Source organism: Schistocerca gregaria, chromosome 3 (assembly GCF_023897955.1).
Source record: "Schistocerca gregaria isolate iqSchGreg1 chromosome 3, iqSchGreg1.2, whole genome shotgun sequence".
Classification (NCBI taxonomy): Eukaryota; Metazoa; Arthropoda; class Insecta; order Orthoptera; family Acrididae; genus Schistocerca; species Schistocerca gregaria.
Window position 1 is genome coordinate 697,802,861 of NC_064922.1, and position 25,554 is coordinate 697,828,414.

The 25,554-nt window shown below is 42.5% G+C and overlaps 1 protein-coding gene across 3 annotated transcripts in view; it reads right to left on the minus strand.

Moving 5' to 3' along the window:
- LOC126354705 (juvenile hormone esterase-like) overlaps positions 1-25,554 on the minus strand; it is a 294,899-nt gene that overhangs the window by 193,419 nt on the left and 75,926 nt on the right. For 2 of the 3 annotated variants that reach the window (XM_050004526.1, XM_050004525.1), the window contains exons 7-8: positions 17,979-18,142; positions 12,406-12,547 (exon numbers count right to left, since the gene is read on the minus strand). The exons of the other annotated variant lie outside the window; for it this stretch is intronic. In XM_050004526.1, the coding sequence (XP_049860483.1) occupies positions 12,406-12,547; positions 17,979-18,142 (306 nt within the window). The remainder of the gene's footprint in view (positions 1-12,405; positions 12,548-17,978; positions 18,143-25,554) is intronic. 3 annotated transcript variants of the gene reach the window in all.

The following is a 25,554-nucleotide window of genomic DNA, read 5'->3' on the forward strand; positions in this document are numbered from 1 at the left end:
TGCCAATATTTTCCACACCTTTCAGAAGCTAAACTAAAAGAAGGCGCCTTTGTCGGAACTGACATTAGAAAATTGATGTTCGATGTTAACTTTGAATCCACAATGATCTTAAATGAGAAAGAAGCATGGGTATCATTCAAGCAAGTCGTTACAAAGTTCTTAGGACATAGTTATAGCTACAATTTTAAAAAAGTTTAAAACTTTAAGATAATTAATGAGCCTGAAAGTTCACTTTTTGAGCAGTCACCCTGATTACTTCCCGGACAATATGTAAGATCTTAGTGAGGAGCAAGGAGAGTGTTTTCACCTGAACATTAAAATGATGGAACAACACTACCAAGGTCGCTAGAACACCAACATGATGGGGGACTACTGCTGGTCACTTCACTGGGGAATTCAGCAAGCGACTCGTCGTACAAAAAGCTACACAATGCTTTTATATAGTTAAAATAATTTGAAAATGAGGTTTAATGAATGTAGATGACGTTGGTAGCACTGCTGAAAAACATTTGCTGGCAAAAAAGGTCATAGCTTTAAAGAAAAAAGAGAAAAAAATACAAACCAATTCCAGCTGACAAGTGAAACCTATATTAACACCCATCATTGTTTTAAGTAGTTTACTGTAAATACAAACCATGCTTACGTTGTAACAAAGCGTTTCATTAATTTCCCCATTTACTGTATAGCATAGGATTTTTATACTACATGACAAAAAGCATATTGCTCGTAACCTATGGGTGACACAAAAAAACTAAGGCTAGATTTGGATTCAGCTCATAAAAATCTATAAAGATCAGCTATCAAAGCAAAAAAAAAGTTTTTCAAAAAAAGTTTTCGTTGGCCTGTGCTATTTTTAAATCGTGTCAACCATTTGTAACTCTAAGTACAGCTTAAGCACTCTTCACCGTAGGCTTTCTGCGTCATTTTATGTGCCTCTGTAAATGTTTTCCTGAGTTTTACGCGTAATTTAGTGTAGACGCGTTGCTCCTCTAATTCTTCCACTCGAAATTCGCGAACTGTGAGACACAACGTTCTACTCAGTATAGCACTGAACAATAACTAACAGACGTACAACAGTGACACTTTGGGTCATATGGGAAGGAAGAAGGGAGGGGGGGGGGGGGGGGGGGAGTGGCCACTCAAGGCTAAATTCAATTTCCACCAAATCGTTGTTGTTGATAGAAGCTTACCACTTATACATTTTGAATCTACAAATTATAGGGCATCAAACCAAATATTTAAATTAAAAATGGAAATAGCACATTGGAACTACATGCATTTTTTTCTGAAGACTTGCATAGTGACCTGTTTTCCTTACCTAAGCGGGTAATGTGATCAGCGCCATCGCAACAGGAACCCATGTTTGCTGTTCTCATTTCCGAACAAATTTTCTAGACGTCTTTACGCCCTACTATCTGAATCAATACCAGGCCATTTCAGCAGACCGTTTTCAATCGGACATTCGTATTAGGCCAACTATAACAGAACAGTGACCTTTTTAAATAACGTAACTTTTTTTAATTCTACGTGGTCACACTGGGATAGAATGGCAGACGATAGCTTCGTACATAAAAGGGTTTAGATGACAGTCTTATGCGTTTTATACTAACTCTTATTTCGATGAAAACCTTGGCCACTTTTCCCGATCGGAAGCCGTGTCGGCATTAGTGACCCACAGAGAATAAACTAACTGAAACGAATAACAAGGAACTACATTTTTAGGCTGAAAACCGTTGTTTAAACATTGTTATTGTACAAAATTACTACTCTCCGAACAAGTAAGGTAACAAGAATAGTATAAGAGACTTATCTCACATCATAAGACACAAAAACAAAGACAAAATTTACTAAAAAATAGCGGAAAAAGTCTACTCTGCCAATCTTACTGACAACAATGGCAATTCTATATTCTAATTAGTGCGACCGCTTCTTGACAGGCAGCAGTGCTGTTCAGGGACAAAAAATACACAATGGCCACTTTTCCCATCCTGATCACTTTACCACACCTTCCCCAACCGATCGTACTATTAATCGATAATTTACATAAATTAGTAAGATGTATTAATTAAAAATCGTAATATGAGACACAATATCAAATGTTAACGAAATGTTTTGATTGTTATTTTTCTTCTACTCATTGCCTTATAATACAACAGCCTTCACGTTTCTTAACCACAAACAAGCGCTACACTTGTAGCTGATCGTCTCCATAATCGGCATTCACGAATCCGTGTTACTTTCACTTGACATTTCCACCATAGCAGGTGTTCGGAACCAGTTGCGCTTGCTTGTTAGTTGTCATCTTTGGAGGACAAAAACTAAAATACTTCTCCTCTCACTTCTATTAACCCCACAGTGGCCGCACTGCATACCACTCTACCTCGAACGTAAGCGGGTAGGTTTACTCGGCTCACAACCGAATTCACCAGCATGTCCCTGTAATTTTGTTTGTTGCTGACTAAGAGCAATACACTCTTAAGAAGCTCGTAACTCTGAATGAAGTGTTTTGGATCCTGCTGTTAGTTACTAAAAGCGCAAGTATTACAAAATGCGGTTGAAATTCCTGGAAAGCACGAATATTTGATTTGGGCGCATGCGGCCTGTGGTCCATTGTTTGACGACCACTGGTCTAGAGAATGGGATGCGCCTATAAGAGGAAGTATCCGAGAGTGGGGATGCATGCGTCCTGAACTTTAATGACACGTTGCACGACATGACAAATTCCAGGTTCATGACATGATGGCATTTGTTATTTTATACGACATGACATCATGTATCATGTTATTTTAGTTGACACGACGTATTATATTGCACAACATGGGTACTAATAATTAAAAATGTGCGAATATGTCAAGATTTTTCGATCAAATTTCTTTGAAGCTGTCAGGTAAGCCGAAAAGCCGGTTCCCTTCCTTTACATCCCTAACTCTGCCCAGGATATATTCGTCTTTTTCCATGCTACCACAGAACCGTTTTTCATTCAACTAAGTTGGTTGGAAAACAGGAGTATCCACTACTCACTCATCATGAGGAATTAGAACAAATGGCAACACCTGGTCAGAGAGAATGTTGAAATAAATACCCTGGTCCATGTTGACAGTGATATGAAAGAACAGGTCAAAACCACGGCAAGAAAATCACTTTCAGTATATCACCGAACCAATTCTTCCTCCACCAGTGCGGGTCAAGCACCTCATTCTCCTTTGTCTCAATCGAAAACAGAAAATATCTCTGCTAGGCTGTGACATTACACATTTCAGATCAGCTACTGTCCAGTTTCTGTGTTTCTTTGTCCACTGAATACGTACATCTGTATGTGCTGCTGTGAGCAATGGCCTTCGGCGAGGTACCCGACTTCAAACGTCCACTGAACGCATTTCCCGTCGCAATGTTCGCTTGGAACCTGGTTGATGGTATGTGGCGTAAGTACCTATGGGACCAAACTACTTAATTTAACTTTAGCTTACGCTAAAGACAACACACACACACACACACACACACACACACACACACACACACACACACCTACACGAGGGAGGACTCGAACCTCAGACGGGGAGAGCTGCGCGAACCGTGCAAGACGACCTAAACCACGCGTCTATTCCTGTCGGGTTTGAATGTGACTGTCACTGATAAGGTACCTGTCGGTTAGGATATTTTTACCACTGACGTTCTTACGCCATGTTACGTGACTGCGAGAAGTACGTCACTCCTCGCAGATACGCCGGACTGTCCTCGCGGATTCAAGCCACACCCGATTACATTGCTCCATTCTGTCGTCCTGTCACGCATCCACGTCGACTCGCCTTACTGTGGTGATGTCATAATGACCCACTGTCACGGGAAACGCCAGCGATGGAGATTCACTTGACTGCCTGGTAGCAACTCAACATCATTGTCTGCAGCACACTAAAGCAACCACCCGAGTTCTACTAAGACGTTGACTAATATTTCGTATCGTGAGTTTATTCAACGACTGTTCGTCGGAGTTCCTTAACGTCTATTCGTCAACTGATCATGTTTTAAGTGGTGGCGCTGCGATGCAGGTTGCCCCAGTGTCCTATTAGTTGTTTGTGTACATGGATCCGAACAACAGTTTGACAGTCAAGCACAGTCGAAAGGGGAAGAGGGTGGTAAGGTAGGTTTGGAATTACCCGTACGCGCTGTACGGCTATGGTAGCAACAGGCTGAAGATTCGCTGCTAGACTGATGAAAAAAAGAATCCCGACACAAAGAAGGAGTAGTGCGAGATAACGAAAGTTGGTGCGTGTGTCTCTAAATCTTTATGATGACGTCTATTCAAATTCGCGTGTAGCCTAAGGGTGGCGCTAGCAGCGCCGCTATGAGGATGCAAATCAGGTATGCTTTGCATACGCCCGTAGTAGTTGTGAGCGTCAGTTACCTTCGAGATTGCAGACGGTGAGTTTAAGTCAGTCACGAACGCCTTTAAGGCGACAACGATGCCGTTATCAATACCTACTTGAGTTTGAACCAGGTTGTGTAATAGCGCTGAGATAAACTGTATGTCCCTTCTGCGATACTGCAGAATGACTTGGCAGGAATGGAGACACTGCAAGTGATTGCCGGCAGCAGGTGTTACGGGAAGGAACCGTTGCAAGAAGACCGGGCTCTAGACGGCCGTGGTACTACCGACAGGGAAGACCCTAGTGTCTGCTGTGTTGCTCTGCCGCATCGAACTACACATTCAACAGATACTTGAACAACATTTGGCACCACACTGCCGCAACGAACTGTTACCAGTCTGTTACTTCAAGGACAGTTACGAGCCAGATGTCCTGTGGCGCTCATTCCACGTTCCTCAAACAACCGCCTTTGCGACTTCTGTGGCGTCAAACGCGAGCTCATTGGAGGCTAGGCTGGAGGTATGTTCCTGTTTCTGCCACGGTGCCAATGGTGGCCGTGTGTTCGTTAGAAAGAGGACAGTCGAAGGCTTCCAACCAACCCGTCTGCACGCAAGACACACTGAACTTATACCTGGAGTTATGAGCCGGGGTGCAATTTTACACGACAGCAGAACCGTTTTCGTGAGTATCCCAAGCTCCCTATTGCAAATTTGTACGTCTATCTGGTGATTGGGCCTGTTCCCACAGTCATTCACGAACAGACGAACAGCAAAGCAGCAGGTATTTTCAAACAGGATAACGCTCGCACACACACATAGCTGCTGTCACCCAACATGCTCTAGTGCTTGTCGACATGTTGCTTTGGCCTGCTCGATCACCAAATCTGTCTCCAATGGAGCACATATGGGACACCATCGAACTACTCCAGCGTCATCCACAACCAGCATTAACCGTCCATGTACTGAGTGACCAATAGCAACAGGCGTGGAACTCCATTACACGAACTGACATTCAGCACCTGTACGACACAATACCATGCACGTTTGCATGACTGCATTCAACACTGTGGCGGTAACACCGCTTATTAATGTATCAGAATCTCACATTTTTAATGGCTTATCTCGCCCAACATTAGCCTCTGATCTTGCAACGTAAATCACTTAGACAAACGTATTCCCGATATTTCATTACACTGCAGTAGGTATTTCTTTGTGCTGCGACTTTTTACGGCAGTGTAAAAACGTCACACGTTCCATGGTAACGTGGAATAATGACTTCGCTTTGTTGGACAATAAAAGCTGTATCACCTCTCGGCGCACTTCCACAATTGCTCCAAATAAACACGCCACACATAGAACCAAAACACTCATTGTATAGAAGTACAGAAGTTATACTACTGGCGATTAAAATTGTTTCACCACGAAGATGACGTGCTACAGACGCGAAATTTAACCGACAGCAGGAAGATGCTGTGATATGCAAATGATTCGCTTTTCAGAGCAGTCACACAAGGCTGGCGCCGGTGGCGACACCTACAACGTGCTGACATGAGGAAAGTTTCCAACCGATTTCTCATACACAAACAGCAGTTGACCGGCGTTACCTGGTGAAAAGTTGTTGTGATGCCTCGTGTAAGGAGGAGAAACGCGTACCACCACGTTTCCGACTTTGATAAAGGTCGGATTGTAGCCTATCGCGATTGCGGTTTATCATGTTGCGACATTGCTGCTCGCGTTGGTCGAGATCCAATGTTTGTTAGCAGAATATGGAATCGGTGCGTTCAGGAGAGTAATACGGAACGCCGTGCTGGATCCCAACGGCCTCGTATCACTAGCAGTCGAGATGACAGGCATGTTATCCGCATGGCTGTAAGGGATCATGCAGACACGCTTCGATCCCTGAGTCAACAGATGGGGGTGTTTGCAAGACAACAACCATCTGCACGAACAATTCGACGACGTTTGGAGCAGCAGGGACTATCAGTTCTGAGACCATGGCTGCGGTTACCTTTGACGCTGCGTCGCAGACAGGAGCGCCTGCGATCGTGTACTCAACGACGAAACTGGGTGCACGAATGGCAAAACGTAAATTTGTCGGATGAATTCAGGTTTTATTTACAGTATCATGATGGTCCCATCCGTGTCTGGAGACATGGCGGTGATCGCATGTTGGAAGCGTGTATTCGTCATCGCCATACTGGCGTATCACTCTGCGTGACCGTATGGGGTGCCATTGGTTACACGTCTCGGTCACCTCTTGTTCGCATTGACGGCACTTTGAACAGTGGACGTTACATTTTAGATGTGTTACGACCCGTGGCTCTATCCTTCATTCGATCCCTGCGAAACCCTACATTTCAGCAGGATAATGCACGACCGCATGTTGCAGGTCCTGTACGGGCCTTTCCGGATACAGAAAATGTTCGACTGAAGTACTGCCGAGCACATTCTCCAGATCTCTCACGAATTCAAAACGTCTGGTCAATGGTGGCCGAGCAACTGGCTCGCCACAATACGCCAGTCACTGCTCTTGATGAAGTGGCATCGTGTTGAAGCTGCATGGGCAGCTGTACCTGTACACGCCATCCAAGCTCTGTTTGACTCAATGCCCAGGCGTATCAAGACCGTTATGACGGCCAGAGGTGGTTGTTCTGGCCACCGATTTCTTAGGATCTATGCACCCAAAATGTAATCACATATCAGTTCTAGTATAATATATTTGTCCAATGAATGCCCATTTTTCATCTGCATTTCTTCTTGGTGTAGCAATTCTAACGGCCAGTAGTGTATTTGCTATCGATACAAATACAGTAAAAGTGAAATTAAATAGATTACGAAAACAAGCTTTTCACATCACCTCCTTCTGTTTCAACTTATTCGAAAAATAGCAGCACAAGACAAGTTACGTTAACGAGGCCAGAAGTGTCGTATTACTAGAGAAAATACACATTCAAGAAGAGAAATACGTGCGAAACTGGCTTCCTGACACTGTGTTATTCACGTAAGCTCTGTAATTTGTAGTATTTAAAACATGTTACGCCCACGCGACAGAACTAATGAACAAGAAGCAACCGTAAACTGTAGTCTACTAATGTTTTGGGCTACTTAAAATGGCGGCAGGACCCGCTCAATCTGGCACCAAAACAACGTATAACGTAAGTTTGTAGTGCCACCTCCCTCCTTTTTATACCTCCACATCCAAGGTAGTGTTATGTGCCCTTCGTTGTCCTTATCTATATAAACGATTTGGGAGACAATCACAGCAGCCGTCAGGTTGTTTGCATATGACGCTGTCGGTTATCGACTAGTAAAGCGTTCAGAAGATCAAAAAAATTGCAAAACGATTTAGGAAAGATATCTGTATGGGGCGAAAATTGGCAGCTGACCCATATCGAGAAGTGTGAGGTCATCCACATCCGTTAAACATCGGTTACGCGATAAACCAGTCAAATATAAAGGCCTTAAATTCAACAAAATGTTGAATGAGTCAAATCTGAAGGCCGTAAATTCAACGTAATGCCTAGGAATTACAATTACGAACAACTCAAATTGGAAATAACACATTAAAATGGATGTAGGGAAGACTAACCAAAGAGTGCGTTTTATTGACAGGACACTTACAATACGCACCAGATCTACTAAAGAGACTACCTACTACACGACGCATCGCCGTGCTTACCAGGCAGGATTTACGGAGTACATCGAAAAAGTTCAAAGAAGGGCTGTACGTTTTGTATTATAGCGAAATAGAGGAGAGAGTGTCACTGAAATGATACAGGGTTTAGGGTGGACATCATTAAAACAAAGGCGTTTTTCGTTGTGGCGGAATCTTCTCACGAAATTTCAATCACTAACTTTCTTCTCCGATTGCGAAAATACTTTGCTGACGCCCACCTACGTAAGAGAAACGTGCACCATAATAAAATGAGGGAAGTGAGAGCTCACACGGGAAGATATAAGTTCTTTCTGCGCGCTGTACGAGATTGGAATAATAAAGAACTGTGAAAGTGGTTCGATGAATCCACTGCCAGGCACTTAAATGTCATTTACAGAGTACCCATGTAGATGCAGATGTATTTCCATTGTAAAAAATACATATTTGGACTGAGACGTCAACTGCTTTCAACAATAAGTAGATCATTTATACATTTATACATTTTGGAATTGGTAACTGCTGTAATTAAGAGTTGGGATTAATTGACTGAAATAATTTAAGACAAAGTGCAACGTTGTTATTATCTGAGCAACGAGTTACGAGGTGTTAGTTTTACACGGTAGCATACGACTGTCAAGTAAAATTTTCGTTAACAGTAATTTGTAAGATATATTCGTTTGTGATGTGTTGATGATCTCTATAATTATTTATGAGCTTAACTCAAGAAGATCCGTGGGATCGTAATATTATAATGATAAGCTTATTTACCAATTCGATCAGGTACACGAGTGCTGATTGTTTTCGGAATTGATCCTCCAGTGTTTCAAAGAAATTTTATCTTCAGAGAGGTTAAATTGAGATCTACGGCACCTCTCCATGACTTATTACCAATTTATCGCATTTATATTTTTTTTCGATTTCCTCATGTCTGGGTTGCGATGGCATCTGAAAGTGTCATACGTAGACACTCGCAGGCGGCAATTCCGGCACAATGCACATTGCTAACAAGGTCTACTCAAAAAATCTTGAACAACAGAATAACAGCTCCACCTGAGGCACATCTTCAAGGAGATCAAATTCGATTTAAAAAAGAACATTCGTGTAGTGTCAGTAATTCTACAACAAAAGGATTCATAGAAAACAAAGAGAATTTAATCTTGAAACTCATACTGACTCTGTAAATTTAGAAAAACTTTGCGTCGTGTTGATAGCAATAATGAGACAGTAGCTACTCACCATACAAGTGTTGTCAAAAGCTTATATCTTGGAACAAAAATATTGTAAATACAGGGGAGGAAAGGACGTGTAAGACCAAAATTAATTAGGGAATGATACAAAGGTGTTCTCTTTCATCCACTCTTTTTAACATCTGACTACCTTCTTAAAAATCAGAATTCAGGTGATTATCGTGGAATTAAATTACGTAAACATACTAAGGTAAGTCCAATTGCGTTTGCAGATGACAAAGAGTACAAACAAGTGAAGATGACTTCCAATTAGCAATATATCAATCAAACAAAATATGTACAAAATTTCTTTACATAAGATTAGAGTTGTGATCTTTCAAACTAAATACCCACTGTGGTCGAAAATATAATTGAACAACAAAATAATTGAACAGGTGATTTAAAAAATCTAAAATTATCAGTATGATGACAAAATGAATAAAAAGCAGCACAAATTCCACTTAACAAGTGGAACAATAAAGAGGACAAAAAGCCGGAAAAAATACAGAAATTTATCTGTATGAAAGTATGGTGATACCATTAACGTTGCATGGAAGTGAGAGGCGGATAAATAAAGTGAAGGAAGACAGAAAAATGCAAGCAGCATATATAGGGCTCATGTGGAGGGTGATGGGCTGCATAAGAGGTGGAAAAAACATGTATAAAAGCAGAATGTGAGAAGAAAGACTTAGAAAGAAAGTCCAAAACTGCAAGCGGAAAGGAAGAAGAGACACAGGCTGACCAAGGAACCGATGACAGAAATGTTGTGAAGACCAAAGACGTAGACGCCTAAACCATATATTAACAAGTTGTATTACTTTCTTAAATTTAATTTGTACAGGTTAAAAGTTTTCACAATTTTGTGTCTATATTTACATTCAGAAGGATGTAGGTTGCTGTAGTGTAAGTAGGCTGTTTAGGTTTTTATATTGGTAATGCCACGAAGCGCTCTGTATGAAAATCACTGGCTGTGCAGTATGCAGTCTGTGGCTAGTTTGCATTGTTGTCTGCCATTGTAGTGTTGGGCTGTTGGCTGTTAATAGCGCGTAGCGTTTCGCAGTTGGAGGCGAGCTGCCAGCAGTGGTGGATGTGGGGAGTGAGATGGCGGAGTTTTGGACAGAGGCAGTAAGTCTGTAAGACTGGATGCCATGAACTGATATAACTTTTGAACACTATTGAGGTATATACACTCCTGGAAATTGAAATAAGAACACTGTGAATTCTTTGTCCCAGGAAGGGGAAACTTTATTGACACATTCCTGGGGTCAGATACATCACATGATCACACTGACAGAATCACAGGCACATAGACACAGGCAACAGAGCATGCACAATGTCGGCACTAGTACAGTGTATATCCACCTTTCGCAGCAATGCAGGCTGCTATTCTCCCATGGAGACGATCGTAGAGATGCTGGATGTAGTCCTGAGGAACAGCTTGCCATGCCATTTCCACCTGGCACCTCAGTTGGACCAGCGTTCGTGCTGGACGTGCGGACCGCGTGAGACGACGCTTCATCCAGTCCCAAACATGCTCAATGGGGGACAAATCCGGAGATCTTGCTGGCCAGGGTAGTTGACTTACACCTTCTAGAGCACGTTGGGGGGCACGGGATACATACGGACGTGCATTGTCCTGTTGGAACAGCAAGTTCCCTTGCCGGTCTAGGAATGGTAGAACGATGGGTTCAATGACGGTTTGGATGTACCGTGCACTATTCAGTGTCCCCTCGACGATCACCAGAGGTGTACGGCCAGTGTAGGAGATCGCTCCCCACACCATGATGCCGGGTGTTGGCCCTGTGTGCCTCGGTCGTATGCAGTCCTGATTGTGGCGCTCACCTGCACGGCGCCAAACACGCATACGACCGTCATTGGCACCAAGGCAGAAGCGACTCTCATCGCTGAAGACGACACGTCTCCATTCGTCCCTCCATTCACGCCTGTCGCGACACCACTGGAGGCGGGCTGCACGATGTTGGGGCGAGAGCGGAAGACGGCCTAACGGTGTGCGGGACCGTAGCCCAGCTTCATGGAGACGGTTGCGAATGGTCCTCGCCGATACCCCAGGAGCAACAGTGTCCCTAATTTGCTGAGAAGTGGCGGTGCGGTCACCTACGGCACTGCGTAGGATCCTACGGTCTTGGCGTGCATCCGTGCGTCGCTGCGGTCCGGTCCCAGGTCGACGGGCAGGTGCGCCTTCCGCCGGCCACTGGCGACAACATCGATGTACTGTGGAGACCTCACGCCCCACGTGTTGAGCAATTCGGCGGTACGTCCACCCGGCCTCCCGCATGCCCACTATATTCCCTCGCTCAAAGTCCGTCAACTGCACATACGGTTCACGTCCACGCTGTCGCGGCATGCTACCAGTGTTAAAGACTGCGATGGAGCTCCGTATGCCACGGCAAACTGGCTGACACTGACGGCGGCGGTGCACAAATGCTGCGCAGCTAGCGCCATTCGACGGCCAACACCGCGGTTCCTGGTGTGTCCGCTGTGCCGTGCGTGTGATCATTGCTTGTACAGCCCTCTCGCAGTGTCCGGAGCAAGTATGGTGGGTCTGACACACCGGCGTCAATGTGTTCTTTTTTCCATTTCCAGGAGTGTACATTGATTGTTCACTATCAAAATCTTTCATTTGCTAACTATGGCTATCAGTAGTTAATGCCTTCAGTAGTTTGAATCTTTTATTTATCTGGCAGTAGGGGCGCTCGCTGTATTGCCGTAGTTCGAGTAACGAAGATTTTTGTGAGGTGAGTGATTTGTGAAAGGTATAGGTTATTGTTAGTCATGGCCATTCTTTTGTAGGGATTATCAAAAGTCAGATTGCGCTGTGCTAAAAAATATTGTGGGTTAGTTTAAGCACAGTCATGTATAATTTTTCTAAGGGGACTTTTCAGTAGCTACTTGGAGATGAAGAGGCTTGCTCAGGATAGAGTAGCTTGGAGAGGTGCATCAAACCAGCCTTTGGATTGAAGACCACAACAACAAATTATCTACATATAACAATGTTTCTCGATATATTAATTGCAATTGAACCAAACAAAAATTTACAGCCCATTCTAAACACAAATATGATGAAAGTCGAAATATACCACATAATAATCATTTGTCATTACATTAATTGCACAATATGTGATATTCTAATTTTGTCTTACCTGAGATTTCGTCGCTTCCAGCTAAATCTGTGAAACTGTACTTCCCCTTATACGAAAACAAGTAGAAATACACTGGCGCTCTATCTTTGTATCTCCCGACAGCGTCGACTGCGGGCCAGATGAAAATGGAATCTGAGAAAAACTAGGACAAAAAATGCCATTAGACACAACGTTAATTAAAGAAATGATAGTACTAATTATTCGATAACATGGAGAATGCGGTGACCCGAAAAGTGTTTATGCTGAGCAGATTAAGGCGGAAAAAGGTGTCACAAAAAGCAGAACAAAAGACAGGAAGAGCGTTTAAAATGCAGCACGTAAAGGCGTTATATCGACGAAGAATTTATTACGTCAGTTGTAGATACGTGAAAGCCTTATGCGTGTATTGGCATAAATAAAGCAGTACAAAATGTAGGAGGTCGCTGTATTTTTTTCTAATAATGAGTTTTCGTATTTATGGAAGTTGGTTTATGGAACTGGATAAAACAATAAGCAATTGGATAAATACAGCCTGAAGTATTTTGGGTAACAAAGATGCCTGAAAAGAAAACGTTTACGGCAAAACGAGTGAATTGAGTAAAGAACTTACTGAAGTAGATAACAGAAATGAAAATTAAACAAAGCGAGCGGAATAGATAGCAAGGCAGATGTACCTTAGTTACTTAGTCACGAGTGATGTTCAATAAGTAATGGAACACTTTTTTCTCAGCAAAATTCGGTTGAGAAGATACGGAATTTGCTATGGGGCAATGAGGAATGTCCTTGCTTCAGCCCCTACAGTTTCACGAAATTCTGATAGGTGGCGACGATATACGTAGCTTTCAAAACGGTGTCTGTAACGGAGGTGCGTTCTAAGCAGAGAGCCGTCATTGAGTTTCTTTTAGAGGAAAACCAGAGCACCGCAGATACTTACAGCCTCTTGCTGGACGTCTACTTAGATCTGGCAGCGAACAAAAGAAAAATTCTGTTCAACGTCCTCCTTCATGGTGCAACGATTATCTCTGAAATGTACTGTGCTACCCTCAGGAATCTGAGAAACGACTTCAACATGTTCGTCATCACAAAAACGCAAACGAAGTTCTTTGGCATGACAAAGCAAGGCTTCACACAAATCTGCGCACCAGAGAGTAGCTCACAAAACTTCATTGGACCCTTCTTCCTCACACACCCTACAGCCTTATCTCGCATCTCCCCAATTCCATCTATTTGGTCCAATGAAAGATGCACTCTCCAGGAGGCAGTACTTGGATGATGGACAGGCTACAGTTCCATAGGCTACCAGTGATGGTTTCATGGGGGTATAGAGGCCTGCCCAGAAAAACGGCTTAAGGCCGTCGCATTGACTGGAGATAATGTTGAAAAATAGGGTTTTGTAGCCGAAAGATTTTGTAATAGTGCAAGTACTGGAATCCTGAATAAATCCAACCTGCTTTCAGAAAAGAAATGTGGTGCATTAAGTATTGAACGCCTCTCCTACATGTTGCACAGATCATTTCAAAGATTCTTTCATCGAAACTGTGTGGAACGAGTCAGTTTACGATATATATGTACATGATTAATTAAGGAACATGTTATTATTGTAGTCTTGCTCATTCGACCACACTTAAAAACATTTTTTTTAAAAACTAGCTATCAGTTTCTAAGAAGAAATTCGTCAATGGAGTAGAGGTAGTTGTCCAGAAGAAATGGTTTTAAGTTTCATTTAAAATTTGCTTTGATACCTCTCATGATATTGGGCCAATGATCAAAAATTTTTGCTGCTTCACACTGAACTCCTTTTTAAGCAACTGGCAGCTTTAATAATGGGTAATAAAAGTGGTTATTCCCTCTAGTCTTATAGGTATGGACATCACTGTTCATATCAAATCGAGAAGAATTATTTATAATGAATTCCCTTAGCAGATACATGTATTATGACGGAGCAGAAAAAATGCTACCTCTTTGAAGATGTACCTATATGAAGTCCGTGGATGAACACCACTGCTCGCTTTTGTGCATTCAATGCTATCTTCATAAGTGATGAGTTACCCCCAAAAACTATTCCATTAGACATTAATGAGTAGAAATATGCACAATACGCCAAGAGCCTGATTCATTTGTTTCTAAACTCAGCAGTTATACTAAGAGTAAAAGTAGTTGAACTGTTTGGGAAGCTCAGTATCATGCTTCCTCCAGTTCAAATTTTCATCAATAATACTCCCAAAAGTTTGGAGAACTCAACTCTGTTGCTGCCTCTTGCTCACATACTACATCAGTTGTTCGTATTACTTTATTTCTTGTACATAAATGAATATAGTGCGGGTCCTCAAAATTTCGGGAGAGTCCATTTTCTGATAATCACTTTATAACTCTTTCGAAAATATCATTTATCATCCCTTCTGCTGCTTTGTCTCTAATGTATTTATTATAACACCAGAATCGTCTGCAAAAGTAGCAATTCTGTTTGTTGAATATTAAGTGGAAGTTCATTCATATATACAAAACGAAAGGGAAATGCCTAAAATTGAATCCTGTGTGAGATCCTTTGTGATATTTTCCCTCTCAGGCACTAAAATTTTCTACACTTCCAACATTTTTTGAATAATTCAGCACAACTTTTGCATTCTGTTTGTTAAGTCTGTTTCAGACCAGATGTGCTTAAAGCCAGCATGAACATGTAAGGAAAGGTAAGTTCTGTTGAAGTTCGTAAGAGACAAGGAAAGACAGAGATGACGATCTAATTGAAAGTAAGTAGATGAGATTACAAAGCATGCTGGGATGAAATGGATACGTATTTCTGATTGACGATTACGATGATCACTTCAAGATATATCTGAACTAGAAAGCTATATGTAACCGAACGCTTCGTATAATCAGCCTGGTCTTATACTGCTAAACTATTGACTAGTATAATACTCAGAGGTACTGAAAGGACAGTTGAGGAGGCATTGAGCAAAGATCAACAAGAACATAACGACTACTAATGATCCAGCTGTCAAATCAATAACAATAATAACAAGGCTGTCACCTCGACCTCCTCCTTGAGATAGTAAGTGTTGTGTTACAAACCGTTTTCAATTTTTTTTCACGTGTACGCGTCAAATCAGTGATACACAACGGTTTTCAAAAGTAGTAACTAATGATGCGACAAACTAACTTCAAAATTGAGTACCAATCAGTTTACAAGGTGCAGGAATTCGGCTGCCTTGTTAGTAAAACAAGGCATAATGGACCAGAAAAGGAAGACATCAGAAGTCAACACAGACAAGAGAGGATTCCTCGCCAATAGAGAACTAGTAGAATCAGCTATATCCCTTTGAGGTACAAAGTTATGAGAAGGTACATCTAGGTCAAGCAATTGTATTGTGACTTATGAACCGTGGGGGAGTCGAAAAAGAAGAGAATTGAGGCGTTTCAGATGTGGTCCTTCAGAAGAGAGCTGAAAATCAAGGAGACTAACAAGGTAAGAAATGAGAAGGATCTATACTGAGGAAAATGTGGAAGTCACTGACTAGATGAACGTGAAAAATGAGATATCAGGGATTGACTTCCTTGTTACAAGATACAGCCATATGGGGAAAATGCTGAAGAGGAAGAAGAATATAAAGGAATACGTCTAAAAAAAAGCACCTAGGGAGCTCGGGATAAGTGTTATTCTGAAATGAAGAGAATGGCACAAGAAAGAATCTATTGACGAGCCGACCCCTCTCCCAAATAAATGAGCTATTACATTTGTAAAAGTAACACTTAACTATTTAAATATTTTAAAACGTTTTTGTATCTTATAAAGGCTATCACCCAAGAACAACAAATGTATCATAGGAAGCCGATCCACGCATTTCAGGATAAGGGAATCTATTTTTTTTTTAAGTCCCAGGGGACGCTAGCAATCCACCGCAATCGCTGTGTAATTGAAATGGATGTCCACATGGTGGTGGTGATGCCAACGGCCTTGCCACAGTGGTCACACCTGTTGCCGTCAGATCACCGAAGTGCTGACAGCCTGCGCTAGCGCTTGCGTGGGTGAACATCTGGCCTGCTGAGCGCTGTTGGCAAGTGGGATGCACTCAGGCCTTGTTGCGCTAACTGAGGAGCTGCTTTACTGAGAATTAGTGGCTCCGATCTGTAAACGGACTTGCGGCCGGGAGAGCGGTGTGCTGACCACATGCCCCTACATATCCGCATCCTGTGACGCCTATGGGCTGAGGACGACACGGCGGACGGTCGGTACCCCTGGGCCTTCATGGACTGTTCGGGCGCTGGTGTATCGTTGTTTGTGGACATTTACAAACCACCTGATTGAAAGCAAGCCACTTCGATGAGCATGTGACAAATTACACCATGATGTTGGTCAGCATCCCATGATTTTTTCGCATACTTACATGAACACAAAGGGCTCTGCTGCGTCTTGCCTCTGTTAACAAATGTATTATAAGGTATTTCCTGTCCGTATTACCGGTTATCTGATGGCAGCCATACTGACAGAACTCTGGTAGACGAATCTAGGTCAGCAGCGTGTGATAATGTGCAGTATTCTCGAGAAACGTAGTTCTTGACACCGTATCGAGCTAGGCACCGGCGGTACGTTAAACCCTAGTTATTACTGAAAAAAATCACTATTCTAGAAGGAAATGTAAACTCACTAGCCCAGTCGCGATCGTTTGAGAGGTTATTGTGTTCTAAAACGATGACCAATGACAGAATAGAGAGAGCTGAGATTAAAAACTGTCTAGAAAAATAGCATCACCAAAAACAATACAACATAATCTGGTTTCCCTTTTTTTTTTTTACTTGTAAATCAAGACAGTGCAAAGAAAAGGCTTCAGTACTGTAAGGTAAAACTCATCTTAAGGAAACACGACCAGCACACTTAAATATAAAGCGTAAAAGAGAAATCAGCGCTTCGGTGGTTTTACTATAGTCGATACGACATTGAAATAAAATTAACTGCCTGATTTCACTAAACCTGCTTGAAAACTGTTGTACTGTTAACTTCATATGTACTGGCAGAAGTATGTATTGGATTTTAACAGGAACCAATGATTAATCATTTTGCGGGTCTTCATTTTACTTTTACTATTTTCTCTAAAGATATTTTGAGGCCGTTCATTTTAGAGCTCGACTGATTTCAGTCATGCACCAAGAGAACTGGTAATTGACCAGGGGGGTCCCGATACGATATATTTGGGAGAGGATTTCCAATTCCAGCATCGATTTTTCAATCAAAAGAAGTCTCCCGAAAATCTTAGCCAAAACCAGTGATTTGACGGTATTTTTATTTGTTTCTTGGCCGATACAGAGCATACTATAACATAAATGGCCGGTGTGTACATGTGCACCTGTAAGTTCGCGTCCCAGATTAAAATGCCGACTTTTGGGACAACTGCAGAGTATCTCGTGTTTTCAACGTTTGAAGTATACATACGTAATTCAGAAGAACTGGGCTTAGGGGCAGTGAGAATATTAATAAAAATTCTAAGCTCACAATTATACCACGCGATAGACAACAAAATGGAAGATGCCACTAAAATAGGAACAAGTTCATGCAAATTATACTTAAACATTAAGTTCTGCACACTGGATAGAATACATACTTCAGTGATTTTGTCGTTAGAAAATCCTCTGGAGAAATAAAAGTCGTGTATCTTCTCATTTATGAGGTCAGCTTCCGGCAGCAGGTGGAATGGCACAGACTTTGCCAACAGGCTTTTGCTGTTCTCTTTCAATTCGCTTAGCATCGTCTTGTTTACAATAATTGCTAGAAAGGGAAACATAGTGAAGCAATAATTAATTGTTTCATAACAATTTAAAAATATATTTTGTTGGGCTATTGGGTCACATCTTAGTACAATAATATATTAAAGGTTGCACAGCAAACAAATTGTGGTTTGTTCCACTAATATATTGAGAAGTAAAAGAAAGAAAAACAACAGCGTTTTCCTAGTCGGTGTGGCTTGTGTAATGCAGCTAAATGAAAGGTTGTTTGTACTGTGCCACGCGCGTTTCGCTTCTTTTTATTTGTGAAGAGTATTGCTTAAAAACAGTCTTGGTTGCGATATTATTTTTTTATTTTTCAACGACGCGTTTCGCCTTATTTAGGCATCTTCAGGTTATCACTGGTTTGGTGTATGCCATATACGGATTGGAAGAATTTCTACTTGTGAAGAGTCTTCAGCGGCGTAGATGACACCAGGATGTGAAACTTCCTGACAGATTAAAACTGTGTGCCGGACCGAGACTCGCACTCGGGACCTTTGCTTCTCGGGGCAAGTGCTCTGGAAGGTAGGAGACGAGGTACTGGCAGAATTGAAGCTGTGGTGACGGGGCGCGAATCGTGCTTGGATAGCTCATTTGGTAGAGCACTTGCCCGTAAAAGGCAAAGCTCCCGAGTTCGAGTCTCGGTCCGGCACACAGTTTTAATCTGTCATGAAGTTTCATATCAGCGCACACTGCGCTGCAGAGTGAAAACCTCATTCTGTACTAGGATAGTCGCCTGGCTGCCCGCCAGGTCGGACTTTCCGACCACGCGTGCCGCTGGCCATTGTGTCTCTGCATAGTGTACGTGTTGTGTAGTTTCCTGTCTACCTAGTAATTAGGTGAGTACAATGACGAACCACAACAGCGAATTCTCCGTGCAGTGTGCACTCGATAGAATTTTCCAAACCCGCCGCTTACGAAATTCATGTAAGGATTCGAGATACTTAAACCTATCGCATGTGGATTTAGAAGGAATTGCGTTGGGCTTTCAGTTGTACTCGTGTTTTCTGAAACTTCGTACCTACGACGTTGCTGAACAATTGGTCACCTGTAACAACGGCGTCCGGAAATTTAAACACTTAGATGGTTCCATCAGTGATGTTTTGGTGCAAGATGGGGGATTTGGCATATGGAATGTGACGGTGTTCATTGTAACGTTTGAAGTTCCAATTGTACTTTTGAAATTCGCAAAAATTTCAAAAATTTATAAAAAAAAGGAATTCTCGTCAAGTGCATACGTGTACCAGGTGGACAGCTGTGTTCGTTCAGTCAGAACAGAAATTCAAAAGCATGTTCTTCTTACATTTACACTGAAGGCTACCGAGTTTTGCGTCGCACAGCGGACAGCCGCAAACAACGTCGTTCCACAGATCACCTGCGACGAAATTGTCCTAGAGAATCCTTGGTTCGCGACGCCGATAGGGAGATGCCGTTACCCAGTGAGATAGTGGCTGGTACTGTGTCTCCATCTCTAGGCAGACCAGAGACACATGTTGTAGACGTCCCCGCCCCTGTGAAACAACCGCAGCAGCAGCAACCGGTCCCGGCACCGCTAAGCAGTGCTGTTGACGCGGATGTTGCCGGACACACTCGAGACGCGAAGCATGCCTGAAGCATGCCTCTCTAGAGCCCTGCCCAGGGGCGACCGTTCCTCGCGAAAGAGAAAGCACGGTGCAACCAGAGATGGCAACGTCCGCTGATGAATTTCCCTCCCAAAACAAACCACAGGAAGTAACAACTGACAGCGGGAGCTCTCGCGAAGTGCCAGTCAAATAACCGACGGCTACAGTTATTCGTAATGACACCGAAAGTGACCTGTAGCAAGAATCGCTTTCACAGCGTCCCGCATCAGGCAGACGGCGTGGAAAACGTGGAAAGAAAAACTGGTCGACTACAATAGATCTGCCCCTCCTGCATCCAAAGATGTGTCACTTGCGAAGCGATTGAGAAACTGTAACAGTCTTTTGTTGCCAAAGGTAAATGTGCAGATGATGAAGGTACGGAAGAAGAAATCACACCTGCAGACAAAACTGCGAAGCAAATTACAGAGGAGCAGCGACCGGACGGTGTGCCACCGCACACTGAGGCAGCCGTAGAAACACTACGCGCAAAGTGGGCGGACGGTGTAGAAGGGAACGAAGCCATGTTGTAACCTCCCCTCAGTAAAAAGAATAAAAGTATATAATTCATATTCAGCGTAATCTTCAAACAGATACAATCCAAAACCTCCCAATAGTAACATTTCGTAACCTACCAATAATACAATGTGACTAACTTCTCAATAAAATTGTCGCTCACTTATAACCTTTCAATAATGACTGTGAATTTAAACTGGTAAATTTAGGACGTCAGCAGTGCTGCGTCATGGCCCTGAAAATTCATTCTGAATAAATGGAAAATCTTACCTCAATTAGGTCGCCAGATAACGCGTATATATCTGCTCCTATAAGAAATTTTTCTGGCGCAGCTCATTGGATTGCTGGCCGATAGATTTGTCATGTATAAAAAGAAACAACTGATTTTTCTTTTCAATAATGGGGATGCCCAAGGATTGGAGGAATTACTAAATTCTTTAAATTGTAATGATGATTGTCAAAAGTTACTTTTTATGAGAAAGATTATTATTAAGAGATTTTTTTTAAAAAAAAAACATTTACATCGGACTTGATGTAACAATACTACATATGCGTGAGACTGCTTTTACCGAATACTACAACGCTCAGGCTCCGGCATCGCTCCACACGACCGGCCCAGCCAACACGATACACCAGACTGCTAGCTATTACTTACTGCTACTAACACACAGTTCCTACTGCAGTCAACACTGCTTTCTGGTCTGAGATTCTCTTACAGCTTATATATCGCAGGCAGCGCGTGAGCAATCCATCGAAATTACACTGCTCAAGTGCGCTAGCAACAAATTCTTTAATCATGCACCTCTTACAATGTTCTTTTAACAAACTATTGCACCTGGAAATTGTAATTTTAATATTTCTACTGTAAATGCGTACTGACTGCAAGCCATTGGCACTGAATAATTTTTAATTGGATCATAAGTGTCGCACAGCATTCCTCCAAGAAATGAAACGTAGGCCTTGATTTGATCACCAATTTTACTATATTGCAAATGTAGATCCAGGAACGGAGACAGACACTACTATTTTAACTATGCCATGTACTGATGTCAAAGGTGTTAAACTCCAACCGAATGGTTACGCGATTCCTTGCACAACAAACAACATTATCTCTGTCAACGTTGAAGCCCGTTCTAGCGATAGAGCGGTAAGAAGGCACATTGATGGTCACGAACCTTGTCAACTTGTACACCTCAACGCCGACCAACTTGTCATCGGTGATGATTTTAACGCAATGCTCAGTGAGATAGATCAAGTGCCACGGCCAAACACATCTTCCGAACTTCGTGCTCCAAGTCGACAGTTTGCAGCTTAAAGATACGCTGCGCGCCGCCAATCCAGACAAAACACACTGTAACACATATCGATTAGGAGTAGGTTTATTTTAAGTAACTGTGTACCTACAACTTATGAAGTGTGCTTTCTGTTTTGTTTGAAATCCTTGATGTATGGGCAGAAAATTAGAGTTTTGCAATGTGCATATGAAAAAAGCAAAAGAAAATGTCGAAATTTTAAGTTATTATAATATGAAATAAGTATGTTTGTTAAAAACTGGTTCATACTTAGAGCACTTATATTTTTAACATTTAAACGCTGTAGGAAAGTTTCTCCGCAACGAAAGTGGCATGGCGCAATGTAAAAGGTGGGTTTGGCGGTCGAACTGAGTGGTCTTTTGTGTGAACGGCACGTTGGTGTTATGCGTAGCTTTTCCCGTGACCCTTAAGATGACATCTGGAAAGCGTGAGCAATTTCACGCATATTCAGTTATTAGGGAATTGTGTTATAACACTACATCTATTTTTACAACACAGGCCATAGTCAGCTAGACAGGATAGATGTGTCGCCTACGCCTAGGCTACACATAAACAACACACACGTCATACCCTTCATCCTCTGGGATCATTGCATTTACTTCTGCCAAATGACTTTCCATCGTTGGCGAACCCCATGTCGCAAAAACACCTGGAACTTCAACAGTAGTCTTTTGGACGATGTCCTTTTCTTGCGGTAAAAATTACTCCAGGAGCAGCACACTACGAGGAGTTAACTTGAATGGTGGGTCACAACAGTCAAGCTGCCTTCTGCATGATTCTGATGAACAACAGACGTCAGAAAGCTCAATGGCGCAGGACAACGGCGCGGTTTTGTCGGAACGGTTTACAAAATCTAGCTCAGAAGGTTACGGGACAACCGGATCTACTTCCGATCTTTAAGAGATTTAAAGCTCAACTTTTAAACGACATGAGCTCCCGCAGTGAGGCTACAGTCACAAGGAGCCAACCAGTCGGTGCTGTACGGAGGGAGTCGCTCTCTGTATACATCTACAAAAGGCACCCAGGAGTCGCAAAAATTTATACGAGAGTCGACTGACAGGTTCTCGGAATGGAATAGAAAAAAAGTACTTACATGACTGAAACTTTTTTTTATTTTTCATTGTTGTCTCCTTGTATCTTAATGCACTTCGTCCAACGATGTTCCAGTGCCTTGATCCCATCTCGACAATCAGTTTCCTCTAGGCCTGCAAAGTAGTTGTCAACTCCGGCTATCAGTTCTTCGTTTGAAGAGAATCTTCATCCACCGACAAAAAATTTTAGTTTTGGGAAGAGATGAAAGTCTGACGGACCTGTATCAGGCGAATAAGGCGGGTGTGACAACAGTTCATATCTTAGTTCGTGTAATTTTGCCGTGGCGACGGCACATGTGTGCGGGCGCGCATTGTCTTGATGGAAGATGACCTTCTTCCTTGCTAAACCTGGCCTTTCTTCGCGTATCTTTTGTTGCAATTTGTCCAGGAGGTTGGCATAGTATTCTCCAGTGATCGTTTGTCCAGTTGTCTAGTTGAATCCCCTTCGTATCCCAGAACACTGTTGCCACGATCTTTCCCGCCAAAGGAATTGTCTTTGCTTTCTTTGGTGGAGGATCTCTGGGGTATAGTAGTGCATCCAAGTTTGGTCTATGGTCACAAACTGGCGCCAAAAATCTTGTTCGTTCTCCTAAAATGGGTCAAACATTGTTCCGATGTGTCCATTCTCGTGCTTTTCTGATCCAACGTCAAAAGCCAAAGGCATCCATCTTGCAGATAATTTTTTCATTTCTAATTCTTCAGTTAAAATATGATATACCCTTTAAGATGACATTTAGCAAGGTTGAGCAATATCACCCATTTTCAATCGCCGATCCTCCATGATCATTTCGTGCACTTTTTCAATGATTTCTGGAGTAGTGACACATCTTGGCTAACCAGTGGGCGGATCATCATCTAAGCTGTCCCAACCAAATTTAAATTCATTTGTCCACTTGGCAACAGCTGAATGTGAAGGAGCAGAGTCCCCCAGCGTATTCTGGAAACCGGCATGAATGCCCGTTGCTTTCATACCTTTCTTTACAACGTACTTACTGCTCGAATCTCGATTGATTCCATCTTCGCAAATCACTAGGCAGGAACAACAACAGAACTACGTCACCGCCACAGCTCACTTCCAAGGCAACGGTCGAATGAATATCACGCGAACAACTCGTTACGCTAGCGCTGACCTCTCGTGGTGATTCCGAGAGCTTTTCAAACCACCCTCGTACATAAAAGACTGGAGAAAGCAGGACGGTTGAAAACCCATGAAATGATGGAGATACGGAGAGAACTATGCTCGTATTTTTTTCGCCACATCGACATAGGTTCCGAAGCCTTGACAAGTGTTTCGCAAAACGATGGCTGACCGATTACAAATCGGTGAAGGATGCCACCAAAGGGAGACCCAGGGGAAATCTCCAGGACTTATGATAAATATTTTAACAGCCTAAGTGACACACTTATCCGCGTTGCCATTGAGATCCAGAACCGGATCGAAATACCACCAGCATTTGCGGAAGGCTGTACCATGCTCATTCCAAAGTCAAACGAGACACCTAAGATCGGCAGTCTACGACCAGTCACTTTGCTCAACAGCGACTACAAAATTATGTGCGAGGTGTGTTGCCAGTAGATTGAAGCAGGTAATGTCAAAGGTTATCAGCCAACGCCAAACACGTGCAGCAGGGAACAGAAATATATTCGACGCTGCTCTGGCGTACAGAGACTGTATTGCATAACTCAAAAGTGGAAGGATGAGAAACGCAGTGATTTTACCTATAGACTTTCAAAATTCGTTTGACAGAATTAATCACGCTTATCTGAAGAAGGTAATAACCAGAATCTACATCTACATCTACGTGATTACTCTACTATTCACAATAAAGTGCCTGGCAGAGGGTTCAATGAACCACCTTCAAGCTGTCTCTCTACCGTTCCACTCTCGAACGGCACGCGGGAAAAACGAGCACTTAAATTTTTCTGTGCGAGCTCTGATTTCTCTTATTTTATCGCGATGATCATTTCTCCCTATGTAGGTGGGTGCCAACAGAATGTTTTTGCAATCGGAGGAGAAAACTGGTGATTGAAATTTCATGAGAAGATCCCGTCGCAACGAAAAACGTATTTGTTTTAATGATTGCCATTCCAATTCACGTATCATGTCTGTGACACTATCTCCCCTATTTTGCGATACTACAAAACGAGCTGCCCTTCTTTGTACTTTTGCGATGTCATACATCAGTCCCACAAGATGCGGATCCCACACCGCTCAGCAATACTCCAGAATAGGGCGGACAAGCGTGATGTAAGCAGTCTCTTTAGTAGACCTGTTGCACCTTCTAAGTGTTCTACCGATGAATCGCAGTCTTTGGTTTGCCCTACCTACAATATTATCTATGTGATCGTTCCAATTTAGGTTATTTGTAATTGTAATCCCTAAGTATTTAGCTGAATTTACAGCCTTCAGATTTGTGTGACTTATCGCGTAATCGAAATTTAGCTGATTTCTTTTAGTACTCATGTGAATAACTTCACACTTTTCTTTATTCAGGGTCAATTACCACTTTTCGCACCATACAGATATCTTATAAAAATCATTTTGCAAGTCGTTTTGATAATCTGATGACTTTACAAGACGGTAAATGACAGCATCATCTGCAAACAATCTAAGACGGCTACTCAGATCGTTACCTATGTCGCTAATGTAGATCAGGAACAATAGAGGGCCTATAACACTTCCATGGGGAACGCCGGATATTACTTCTGTTTTACTCGATGACTTTCCATCTATTATTACGAACTGTGACCTTTCTGACAGGAAATCACGAATCCAATCGCACAACTGAGGCGGTACTCCGTAGTCACGCAGTTTGGTTAGAAGACGCTTGTGAGGAACGGTGTCGAAGGCCTTCTCGAAATTTAAAAATATGG